This window comes from Scyliorhinus torazame, chromosome 2 (assembly GCF_047496885.1).
Source record: "Scyliorhinus torazame isolate Kashiwa2021f chromosome 2, sScyTor2.1, whole genome shotgun sequence".
In the NCBI taxonomy this organism is placed as follows: domain Eukaryota; kingdom Metazoa; phylum Chordata; class Chondrichthyes; order Carcharhiniformes; family Scyliorhinidae; genus Scyliorhinus; species Scyliorhinus torazame.
In genome coordinates this window covers 182,046,837-182,059,870 of record NC_092708.1, presented here as the reverse complement: position 1 = coordinate 182,059,870, position 13,034 = coordinate 182,046,837, and the positions used below count along the sequence as shown (strand labels likewise).

Sequence of the window (13,034 nt, the reverse complement as noted above, 5' to 3'; positions counted from 1 at the left end):
ATTGGAATCAGACCTAGGAAAAAGGAAGATGGCTGTGGTTGTTGTAGGGCAATCATCTCAGTCCAAGGATATCACTGAGGAGTTCCTCAGGGTAGTGTCCAAGGTCCAATCATCTATATCCACTTCATCAATGACCTACCCTCCAGAATAAGATCAGAGGTTGGGACATTCATCCCATCCCTCTCCATGGCAACTGTCTGAGGCGGTACTAGACCATTCGCAATCTTACCGTCATGTTTGACCCCAAGATGAGATTTTGACCATAAAGCTGTGCCATCACCAAGACCGCTAGGGTAACACTGCCAACTCTGCCCTGCAACTCATATGCCACTGAAAACCTTGGTCCATGCTAGTGGTGCCTTTAGACTGGACCATCCTAACCCACCCCTGATCAAACACTAGAAGCTTCAACCTACTCTGCTGCCCAAATCTCACTATGTCCCATTCACCCATCAACTAATGACCTGAACTGGTTTCCAATCCAGCAATGTCACGAGTCTTTAAATTCTCAGGCGTATTCAACTTCTTCCATCGCTTGTTCCCCTCCCTCACTAACGTTCTCCAGCGCCACAATCACCCAAAATCTAATTCTGGCCTCCTGAGCATCCCTGATTTTAATCACTCCGCTATTCACTGCCATGCTTTCAGCTGCTAAGATCTTGAGCTCTGGAATCCCCACCCTAAATCCCTCCCCCACCATCCCCCACTCTCACTTTTATCCCTTAAGATGCTCCTTTTGGACTTTTGTCAAGGTTTTGATCATCTGCCCTAATATCGCATTATATCAGTGGAAAACATTGGTTAACAATGCTCCTGTGAAACATCTTGGGACTTTCCCTACATTGAAGGCACTATACAAACACAGAATTGCTGGTGTTGGTTCTTCAATGAAGATCATACACTTCACATAAGGGGCGATGAAGAGATTGGGTGCGACAGGTTTCGTCTCACATGCTCCCTCTATCACCATTTGTGTTATGATCATATCGAGGAATATGTAATAAAGCTTGTATTTTTTAATGCAACCAAACCTCAGCTCGGACACAAAATAGTATTGAACATACATCATGCTGGGCGACATGGTGTGAGCGGTCACATATTTGGAAGCTCCTGCTCGAGGCTGTTTTTTCAGACCTTTTCCCTATTTGGAGGGTGGATGTGTGGCTGAAGAAGGTATTGGTCTGGCCAGAGGGAGTCTGACTTCACCGGTGGATGGATCCACGGACCATAAGTGGGTCAAGAAGAAGGGGGCAGGAGAATGTTCGTGCACCACACATTAAGATGGCGGATGGTAAAGGGCCTGCGCTGCCTACCCAATGGTCGATGGATTAACTGGTGAACTTCTTAAATGAGAAGTTCAGCCAAGGCTGTAGATCTGCTTAAGTCGGGAATCGATCGAGTGGAGCAGAGGCTGGAGTCCCAGGGCCAGGCCATCCAGAAATTGGAGGAGGCGGTGGGGGGGGGGGGGGGGGGGGGTGGAGGGAGCACGAACATAGGAGAAGGTCGCTCCCAGAGGGTGAACTTGAGAATTGTAGGGATGTCTGAAGGCATTGAGGGAGCGGATGCTGCCACGTATGTGCCAGAACGCTGGAAAAGCTGATGGGAGAGGTGCCCTTTGACCGTCCCCTGGAGGTCAACCGAGCGCACAAGGTGCTGATGAGGGGGCCGCAGGCAAACGAGCTGCCGAGGGTAGTGGTGGTGCACCTTCACCGGTTCCTGGTCAATGGGTTGTGGGGGTCGGTATGGGAGCAGATGGAGGCAGCCTCATGTAAGGGCATTAGCCTGGGGGTACTGTTAACGGCACCTGTGCCGTTCTCGCCAGCCAGATATCCACAAGTCCGGTGGTGGTGGCGGCCCTGAGGGTGTGGGGACAATGGCGACAGCACACGAGGCTCGAGGAGGCCTCTGTTTGGGCTCCGATATGTGGGAATCACAAGTTTGTTCCGGGGGGGGGCAGGGGTGGCTGGACCCGGGGTATCAGGGATGGCGGCGGGCAGGGATTGAGAGTTTGGGGATCTATTCATGTGTGGCAGCTTTTCGGGTTTGGAGGGACTGGTAGAGGAATACGAGTTGCCCAACGGAAACAGGTTCCAATACTTACAGGTGTGAAACTATGTGAGAAAACAGATGCCGTCCTTTCCTGATCTGCCGCCCCAGGGTTGCAGGATAAAGTGCTGTGAAAACAGAGGTTGCTGAGGGCAGGGTGTCAGAGATTTATAAAGAGCTCATGGAGTGGGAGGGCGCCCCGATAGGAGTAGTTAAGCAGAGGTGGGAGGAGGAGCTGGGGGCAGAGTTGGAGGCTGGGTTATGGGAAGAAGCTTTGAGGCGGGTGAATGCATCCGCTTTGTGTGCCAAGCTGAGTCTTATTCAATTTAAAAGTTGTCCACAGTGTGCATATGACAGTGGCTAGAATCATTAGGTTCTTTGAGGGGCTGGAGGATAGGTGTGGGTGGCATGCGGAGGGGCCCGCGAACCATGTCCACATGTCAGCAGGGAGCTGGGGGGTTCTGGGGTTAATAAGAAAAGGTGAAGGCAGACAGGGTGGGGGGGGGGGACATGGCAGGGGGGGCGGGCTGTGGTTGTTGGTCACATATTTAATTATGTGATCTCCTGTTTGTTTGCTTTTTGGTCTTGGTTGTGTTGGATGTTTATTTATAAATGCTTCAATAAAAATATTTAGAATTAAAAAAGAACATACATCATGCTTTGCAAGGATGTGACCTGGAATACCAGTGCCATCCTGATAGACACCATGGCCACGGATTCCCATCTTATTTAAACACTTTGCTGGGAAAGCTTCTATGTTATAATATCGAATGGAGCAATGCATGGTAACACTAAGAAGAATGAAGCGCTGCACTTGTACTGCGTCTAATCACACCCCATTACAATCAGAGCATTCCTTTCTCACGTGCTGTCACTGTCGCTCTGTGGTGAACTGTGGAGCCATTTATCATGAGGGGGACTTAATACAAAAGTAGAGAGGTTATGCTTCATTTGTACAGGACACTGGTGAGATCACATTTGGAGTACCATGTACAGTATTGGTCCCCTTACTTAAGGAAGGATATAAATGCATTAGAAGCAGTTCAGAGAAATTATACTAGACTGTATACCTGGAATGGGTGGGTTGTCTTATGAGGAAAGGTTGGACCAGCACCGCTTGTACCTGCTGGAGTTTAGAAGAGTGAGAGGGGCCTTGATTGAAACATGCAAGATCCGGAGGGGTATTGACAGGGTGGATGTGGAGAGGATATATCCTCTTGTGGGAGAATCTGGAACTAGGGTTCACTGTTTAAAAATACGGGTCATCCATTTATAATGGAGAGGAATGAAAAGTTTTCTCTGAGGGGCTCGAGTCTTTGGAACTCTCTTCCTGAAAAAGCAGTGGAAGCAGAGTCTTTAAATATTATTAAGGTAGAGATGGATAGATTATTGGTAAGCAAGAGGGTGATAGGTTATTGGGGGTAGGCAGGATGCAGATTTGACGTCAATGTCAGATCAGCCATGATCTTATTAAATGGCAGAGCAGGCTCGAGAGGCCAAATGGTCATGGCTCCTTGTTCATATGTATGTACATACACACAATCCAGCAAACATCAAATTACTGCCTGACCAGAGTTTGATGTTCTTCCATTGAGTGGAGAACATCAAGCTCTTCAAATAGTGGCACAGGATCTTATATATCCACTTCAGGGAAGGGTTTGCTTCACCGCTTTATCAAAACAACAGCACGCCTGACCACACGGTGTGGTCAGTTTAAACGAATGGGGCGGCGCAGTGACACAGTGGTTAGCACTGCTGCCTACAGCACTGAGGACCAGGGTTCGATACGAGCCCTGGGTCACTATCTGTGTGGAGTTTGTACATTCTCCCAGTGTCTGCGTGGAGTTTACCCCCACAACCCAAATATGTGCAGGTTAGGTAGATTGGTCATGTTAAATTGCCCCTTTATTGGAAAAAATGATTTGGGTACTCAGGATTGCAACAAATTACGTACTCAAACCCAAAAGATCTTGTGCTCTGACTAGACTTGTGCTAGCAATTGAGGAACTGAACTGTGGTTCAATGAGTTAGCACTCTCGCCCTCCGAGTCAGAAGCTGTGGTATCAGGCCTCACTCTAGAGACTGGAATGCAAAACAATTCCAGGCTCACACTCCCAGTGCAGTGGCGAGGGAGTGCTGCGCTGTTGAAGGTGCTATCAGAAGTTTAGATAGATTAAGTTAGTGGGAAAAAAATTGGCAGATGAAATGTAATGTGGAAATATATGAATTTGCCCTCTTTGGCAGGAAGAATAGAAAAGCAGAATATTATTTAATGGAGAGAGACAGCAGAACTCAGTGGTGGAGAGAGATCTGGGTGACATGGTATGGGAATTACAAAGTTAGTTTGCCGGTACAGCAAATAGAATATTGGCCTTCATTGCATGGGGAATCGGGTATTGAAGGAGAGATGTTTTGCAACAGCTGGAGTACTATACACAGTTCTGGTCTCCTTATTTAAGAAAGGACACCACTGTGTTAGAAGCAGTTCAGCGAAGGGTCACTAGGCTGATTCCTGGGATGAATGGGTTGGCTTCTGAGTAAAGGTTGAGCAGGTTGGGCCCGTACTTATTAGAGTTTAGAAGAATGAGAGGTGATCTTAACTAAACCAGGAAGATTCTGAGGTGGCTCAACAGGGTGGATGCTGAGAGGATGTTTCCCCGTGTGGGAGTATCCAAAATGGGGGGCAGAGTTTATAAATTGGGGGTTTCCCATTAAAAACGGCAGTCAGGAGAATTTTCTTCTCCCAGAGGGTTGTTGGTCTGTGGATTTCTTTTCCCCAGAGAGCAATGGGGGCTGGCTCATTAAACAGATTTAAGGCTGAATTACCAATAGATTATTGGTTGCCAACGAAGTCTAGTTACAGAAAGCAGACAGAAGAGCAGAGCTGAGGCCACAATCAAACCAGCCATGATCTTATCCAGTGGTGCAGCTGATTCAAGGAGCCGAATGGCCTGCTCCTAATTCTTATGTCATTTGGATGAGACGTCAAACTGAAGCCTTGTTTCCTCTCTCATCTGGTTGCAAAGGACCCCATGATGCAGAGCAGCGAGGTTAGCCCTGGGGTTCTGGACAATATTTTCCCCTCAACCAACAGATTATCTGGTAATTCATTCATGGGAGCTTGTAAATTAGCTACCATACTTTCAACATTGCAACAGTGAATACACAGTGCAGTACTTTAGTAGGACCAGTCAAGGACAGGGATGGGAAGTTGTGTGTAGAGTCTGAAGAGATAGGTGAGATACTAAATGAATATTTTTCGTCAGTATTCACTCAGGAAAAAGATAATGTTGTGGAGGAGAATGCTGAGCTCCAGGTAAATAGATTAGATGGCATTGAGGTACGTAGGGAAGAGGTGTTGGCAATTCTGGATAGGCTGAAAATAGATAAGTCCCCGGGACCTGATGGGATTTATCCTAGGATTCTTTGGGAGGCCAGGGAAGAGATTGCTGGACCATTGGCTTTGATTTTTATGTCATCATTGGATACAGGAATAGTGCCAGAGGACTGGAGGATAGCAAATGTGGTCCCTTTGTTCAAAAAGGGGAGCAGAGACAACCCCGGCAACTATAGACCGGTGAGCCTCACGTCTGTAGTGGGTAAAGTCTTGGAGGGGATTATAAGAGACAAGATTTATAATCATCTAGATAGGAATAATATGATCAGGGATAGTCAGCATGGCTTTGTGAAGGGTAGGTCATGCCTCACAAACCTTATTGAGTTCTTTGAGAAGGGGACTGAACAGGTAGACGAGGGTAGAGCAGTTGATGTGGTGTATATGGATTTCAGCAAAGCGTTTGATAAGGTTCCCCACGGTAGGCTATTGCAGAAAATACGGAGGCTGGGGATTGAGGGTGATTTAGAGATGTGGATCAGAAATTGGCTAGCTGAAAGAAGACAGAGGGTGGTGGTTGATGGGAAATGTTCAGAATGGAGTTCTGTCACAAGTGGAGTACCACAAGGATCTGTTCTGGGGCCGTTGCTGTTTGTCATTTTTATCAATGACCTAGAGGAAGGCGCAGAAGGGTGGGTGAGTAAATTTGCAGACGATACTAAAGTCGGTGGTGTTGTCGATAGTGTGGAAGGAAGTAGCAGGTTACAGAGGGATATAGATAAGCTGCAGTGCTAGGCTGAGAGGTGGCAAATGGAGTTTAATGTAGAGAAGTGTGAGGTGATTCACTTTGGAAGGAAAAACAGGAATGTGGAATATTTGGCTAATGGAAAAGTTCTTGAAAGTGTGGATGAGCAGAGGGATCTAGGTGTCCATGTACATAGATCCCTGAAAGTTGCCGCCCAGGTTGATAGGGTGGTGAAGAAGGCCTATGGAGTGTTGGCCTTTATTGGTAGAGGGATTGAGTTCCGGAGTCGGGAGGTCATGTTGCAGCTGTACAGAACTCTGGTACGGCCGCATTTGGAGTATTGCGTACAGTTCTGGTCACCGCATTATAGGAAGGACGTGGAGGCTTTGGAGCGGGTGCAGAGGAGATTTACCAGGATGTTGCCTGGTATGGAGGGAAAATCTTATGAGGAAAGGCTGATGGACTTGAGGTTGTTTTCGTTGGAGAGAAGAAGGTTAAGAGGAGACTTAATAGAGGCATACAAAATGATCAGGGGGTTGGATAGGGTGGACAGTGAGAGCCTTCTCCCGCGGATGGATATGGCTGGCACGAGGGGACATAACTTTAAACTGAGGGGTAATAGATATAGGACAGAGGTCAGAGGTAGGTTCTTTACGCAAAGAGTAGTGAGGCCGTGGAATGCCCTACCTGCTACAGTAGTGAACTCGCCAGCATTGAGGGCATTTAAAAGTTTATTGGATAAACATATGGATGATAATGGCATAGTGTAGGTTAGATGGCTTTTGTTTTGGTGCAACATCGTGGGCCGAAGGGCCTGTACTGCGCTGTATTGTTCTATGTTCTATGAGGGGTAATAGATATAGGACAGATATCAGGGGTAGGTTCTTTACGCAAAGAGTAGTGAGGCCGTGGAATGCCCTACCTGCTACAGTAGTGAACTCGCCAACATTGAGGGCATTTAAAAGTTTATTGGATAAACATATGGATGATAATGGTATAGTGTAGGTTAGATGGCTTTTGTTTCGGTGCAACATCGTGGGCCGAAGGGCCTGTACTGCACTGTATTGTTCTATGTTCTATGTTCTACTTTCTTGGCTGGAAAATAGAGATCACAAAAGGCACTATATAAATCCAAGTGCTCTCATTCTTTCAAGCTGATGCTTAACGTAGTAATGTAGCAAGGACTACATTTGAAAACAGATGAAGCGTGGGAATCCATGCCAAGGTATGGAGGAGTGTTAGAACAGAACAACGTAGGCAGGTGCAGGGGCCATATTATAAGCCTCTAGTTCATGGCTCATATTAATGCTTTAGAGAGAACTTTTAGCTTTAGGAATTAAAGAGTTTAAATTGGACTTGTGTTTCTCCTACAAGGTCAGAGTCAGAAGTGCAAAAACAATGAACAATGGATAAATCATCTCTCACTAAAGCCAGAATCATAACATTTGTCTCAACAAAAGATTTAAATTGTTAATCTAGTTCCAAGATGAAAATAAGCTAGAGCCAGTTGGTAAACATGGACCCAGCAAGTCTCCCTTTGAGATATAAATTATTCATGTGGGTCACGGAATGAAAGAGTTGCATGGAGGGCAAAACATAATTAGTTTGCATTGTTTTGGAATAACCTAAAGCATGCCACTTGCCATGGAGATGGGTTGTGGGGTTCAGAAGGTCCTTTTGTATAATTTATCAGGGTGTTTCACAGAAGGCAATTACAGATTTGGTCTTGTGTAGGCCTTAAAGGAAAAGGAGGCTGGAAGATCTGCTTAGCTTGGAGCAACAGGAAGAAATCTATAGTAACCTTCCACGCCACAGTGAAAACATGCAGTTAGCTTGGAGATAATAGTGTGGCCCAAATCTGGTGCTAAAGAGTCCACAGTCGTAAGGGTCACTTAACCAAAGGCTAATGGAAAGATCCCCATAAAATGCTGTACCTCAGAAGAGTAGCTGAAACAGAGGAGAAATCAAATTGAATTCTGGAGAGCTGCGGCATACCTTTTGGTTGGTCCCTGAAAAAGTGAATGAACCTTCAGAGTTTTGTAAGCCAAGGGAACTCTTGAAAGGGGGGGGGGGGGGGCGTTGTTCTTTCAGTTAAGTCACTGGGGTGTTCAAATTTCTCTTTAAACATTAACAGTTCCTCCTACAATTGTAACACATAACACAAAGTTTCCTTGCAAACAGCATTAAAATAACTTCCATAAACCACATTTCCGAGTCTGAACCAGGAGTGTGTCAATGTAGCATATAGCCTCCTTTGAAGCAAGATTTGATTGATTGCATCCACGGTTCTGAGAGATATTTCATAGTTTTGCTTGGGAGTATTCACTATTTCAAGGAGGTGACATTAGTGTTAATATAAACTGTGGCTGGTCACTGCAACATATTTCAGCCCAAATTACCTTATTATCCTAGTGCACAATAACCACCATTATACATCAACAACTTAAATGATAGAACACAGTGCAAAACAGAAATCGTTAGCACAAATAATAGAGAAAGATTCAACATTAGCTGGGTGAAGAATATAACAGCCCCAGCACCTTACCTAGTTTGTCAGCCAAACTTTTCGCCAAGGCACTTTTTCCAGAAGCCAGATTTCCATCGATGGTGATGATTTTACTGTTGTTCTTGAACTTTTTCATTGTTCTTTCACCTAGCACGTAAGCCCACCAGCCATACTTCAGCTCTCTGTGGGAACTCGTGTGGATCCGAGCCTGGAGCACAATGCAGAAAAACACAGGTCGTAAGGCACGCAGGAAACCCCCCAAACTACTGCACACAGCTCTTTGAATAGCAAGCTTTTGAGACTGATTTGCGGTATATAAATGGTAAAAGATTGGCTGGGTTGGATTTATTCTACTCTTTTGTGGACATAATATACCTAGGTAATTTTATACATTGTCGGGTGGATGACAGTATTGCAGCAGCTGTACCAGAACAAATGGTTCTGGAGCAGAAGCCTTGTTTTGGCAGAATATTGCCAGCATCTGTGGCCTTCGCAGCGTCTAGCGCCTTCATCCATTCTATGACAACACGACGTGAATCGATTGGCTGATGACTAGCATCTATGATATTGGGGAACCTCAGGACGAGATGGATCATCCACTCTGCACTTCTGTTTGCAAATGCTTCAGCCGTATCTTTAGCTTCCTAGCATGCCCCACTGCACTTCTCATTGAAATAGAGTTGGACAGCACGGTAACATAGTGGTTAGCACAGTTGCTTCACAACTCCAGGGTCCCAGCTTGGGTCACTGTCTGCACGTTCTCACAGTGTCTGCGCGGGTTTCCTCCGGATGTTCCGATTTCTTCCCACAGTCCAAAGATGCGTGGGTTAGGTGGATTGGCCATGCCAAATTGCCCATAGTATTCAAAAAGGTTAAGTAGAGGTTACTGGGTTACGGGGATAGGGTAGAGACGTGGGCTTGAGTGGGGTGCTCTTTGCAAGGGCCAGTGCAGACTCAATGGATTCCTTCTGCACTGTAAATTCTATGATACCCTGGCTTGGTGGTAATGGTAGAGTGGAGGATATGGCGGGCCATGAGTTGCAGAATGTGGTTGAATACAATACTGCTGATGCCCTCATGGATGCCCAGTCTGGAGTTGTTACATCTGTTCTGAATAGAAACAGAAAATGCTGGATAAACTCAGCAGGTCTGGCAGCATCTGTGAACAGAGAAACAGAGTTAAGGTTTTGAGTCCAAATGATCCTTCAGTTTATCCAGAATTTTCTGTTTTTATTTCAGATTTCCGCAGTGACATTTCTGAATCAAGCCTGCTTAGACCCCGAGTACGAGCCTCAGGCTGGTGGATTTTATTTTAAAAAAACATTAGAAATAAAGCTCAAATCCTCTCACCCTGACCTCCCCATGACCGCAGTCACCGACCTTGTCCCTCAACCCGGCCTCCGACCGGGCCGGACCCCCTCCCCAGTGACTTCCCCCACGGCCGGGACCTCACCGCCTCCCCCGTGGGCCAGGCCGGACACTCACCGCGCTGCCCCCGGGTTTTAGGGGCTCTCGAACTCCCCGGGCCGCCGCCAGCAGCCTCCGCGACGCCATCTTGTCCAGGGTCCTTCCTCAAATGCTGGCGCGTCTAGAGCTGCAGAGGCGGCCAACCGCAGTGCCTAATACAGCTGCAAAAAGAAATCAATTAAAGCCCCTCCCTCAACTACCTCCCAAAACCACAATAACCCCCCAAATACAACTGCAATAACCAGTGACTACAATAACTCCGAAATAGAGTGCCCGACAGCAAGTTGCCCCTCATCCCACAAGGAAAACGCTAGGATTTCCGATATGCCAACCGCGGTCGGCTAATCCGAGTGCAGCTAGCCCTCGACCAGTGGTCAGACATGGCACAGCTCATCAAGTCTTACCGCACCGATGTTAAAAAGGCGGGAGACAAGGCAGCACAGTGACATAGTGGGTTTGCCATGTTGCCTCACGGCGCCGAGGTCCCAGATTCAATCCCGGCTCTGGGTCACTGGCCATGTGGAGTTTGTACATTCTCCCTGTGTTTGCGTGGGGTTCGCCCCCACAACCCAAAGATGTGCAGGGTAGGTGGATTGGCCACACTAAATTGCCCCTTAATTGGAAAAAATTAATTGGTTACTCAAAATTTATTTTTAAAAAATTAAAAAGGCGGGAGACGCGTACGTGACTGAGCAGCACTGGCAGAAATCTTTACTTGCTTGACTCCAGAGGAAGCGGAGGGACATTCGCTTCCCTGCAGCCTCTGAACACTGAAAAGGTGACGGTGAAAGTGGCACTTTACGACTGACATGGAGGTGACCATAGCCAGCCTCAACATCAACGGCAGCATGGACGCGCCTCGCAGGTTCCAGACCTGACGTGCCCGTTGATCTGGACCTGCATCATGGAGTTCCGCAGGTGCTTTGGCCACGATTGGTCGAGGGTGATCGCTCCCAGTTGCGGTTAGTCCGAGTTCTCAGCCAAGTAGGATTCACAAAATGGGCGCCGCCGTTGGTCGGGTCTACAAGATGGCCACCGCCAAAATGGCCGCCCCCATGACTCACACGAGGCCGATGATGCGTGAGAAAGGGGTGTGTCCGGCCGGTGCACAGCCGCGTTGTGGGGCCTGCGGGTCTGTGAGCTCGATTTTCGGACCTGGGGAGCTTTTTGTTTCTGGGCCTTGGGCCTGGCCAGGCAGACCCTCGTGAAATGCCCCTTCTTTCCACAGTCGCTGCAGATGGCAGAGCGGGCTGGGAAGCGTTGACATGGATGCTGGCCCTGCCCACAGAAATAGCACGGTGTGCCCCCGGTCTACATAGATCATAGAACATTACAGCGCAGTACAGGCCCTTCGGCCCTCGATGTTGCGCCTACCTGTGAAACCACTCTAAAGCCCATTTACACTATTCCCTTATCGTCCATATGTCTATCCAATGACCATTTGAATGCCCTTAGTGTTGGTGAGTCCACGACTGTTGCAGGCAGGGCATTCCACACCCTTACTACTCTCTGAGTAAAGAACCTACCTCTGACATCTGTCTTATATCTATCTCCCCTCAATTTAAAGCTATGTCCCCTCGTGCTAGACATCACCATCCGAGGAAAAAGGCTCTCACTGTCCACCCTATCCAATCCTCTGATCATCTTGTATGCCTCAATTAAGTCACCTCTTAACCTTCTTCTCTCTAATTAAAATAGCCTCAAGTCCCTCAGCCTTTCCTCATAAGATCTTCCCTCCATACCAGGCAACATTCTGGTAAATCTCCTCTGCACCCTTTCCAATGCTTCCACATCCTTCCTATAATGCGGTGACCAGAATTGCATGCAATACTCCAAATACAGCCGCACCAGTGTTTTGTACAGCTGCAACATGACCTCATGGCTCCGAAACTCAATCCCTCTACCAATAAAAGCTAACATACCGTACGCCTTCTTAACAACCCTCTCAAATTGAGCGGCCACTTTCAGGGATCTATGTACATGGACACCGAGAACTCTCTGCTCATCCACACTGCCAAGAATCTTACCATTAGCCCAGTACTCTGTCTTCCTGTTATTCCTTCCAAAATGAATCACCTCACACTTTTCTGCATTAAACTCTATTTGCCACCTCTCAGCCCAGCGCTGCAGCTTATTTATGTCCCTCTGTAACTTGTAACATCCTTCCGCACTGTCCACAACTCCACCGACTTTAGTGTCATCTGCAAATTTACTCACCCATCCTTCTACACCCTCCTCCAGGTCATTTATAAAAATGACAAACAGCAGTGGCCCCAAAACAGATCCTTGTAGTACACCACTAGTAACTGGACTCCAGCCTGAACACTTCCCATCAACCACCACACTTTGTCTTCTTCCAGCTAGCCAATTTCTGATCCAAACTGCTAAATCTCCCTGAATCCCATGTATTTTCTACAGTAGCCTACCGTGGGGAACCTTATCAAACGCTTTACTGAAGTCCATATACACCACATCAACTGCTTTACCCTCATCCACCTGTTTGGTCACCTTCTCAAAGAACTCAATAAGGTTTGTGAGGCACGACCTACCCTTCACGAAACCGTGTTGACTATGTCTAATCAAATTATTCCTTTCCAGATGATTATACACCCTATCTCTTATAAACCTTTCCAAGATTTTGCCAACAACAGACATAAGGCTCACTGGTCTATAGTTACCGGGGTTGTCTCTACTCCCCTTCTTGAACAAGGGGTAGAAGGAGGCCATTCGGCTTATCGAGTCTGCACCAGCTCTTGGAAAGAGCACCCTACCCAAGGTCAACACCTCCATCCTATCCCCATTACCCAGTAACACCACCCAACACTAAGGGCAATTTTGGACACGAAGGGCAATTTATCATAGCCAATCCACCTAACCTGCACATCTTTGGACTGTGGGAGGAAACCGGAGCACCCGGAGGAAACCCACGCACACAC

General features: G+C 47.2%; 1 protein-coding gene across 1 annotated transcript in view; it reads right to left on the bottom strand.

Moving 5' to 3' along the window:
* Positions 1-10,261, bottom strand: part of ndufa10 (NADH:ubiquinone oxidoreductase subunit A10) — a 106,981-nt gene extending 96,720 nt beyond the window's left edge. Inside the window, exons 1-2 of the mRNA XM_072480987.1 lie at positions 10,117-10,261; positions 8,671-8,839 (exon numbers count right to left, since the gene is read on the bottom strand). Coding sequence (XP_072337088.1) covers positions 8,671-8,839; positions 10,117-10,185 — 238 coding nt within the window. The 5' untranslated portion in view covers positions 10,186-10,261. The remainder of the gene's footprint in view (positions 1-8,670; positions 8,840-10,116) is intronic.
* Between the last annotated feature and the right edge of the window lie 2,773 nt (positions 10,262-13,034).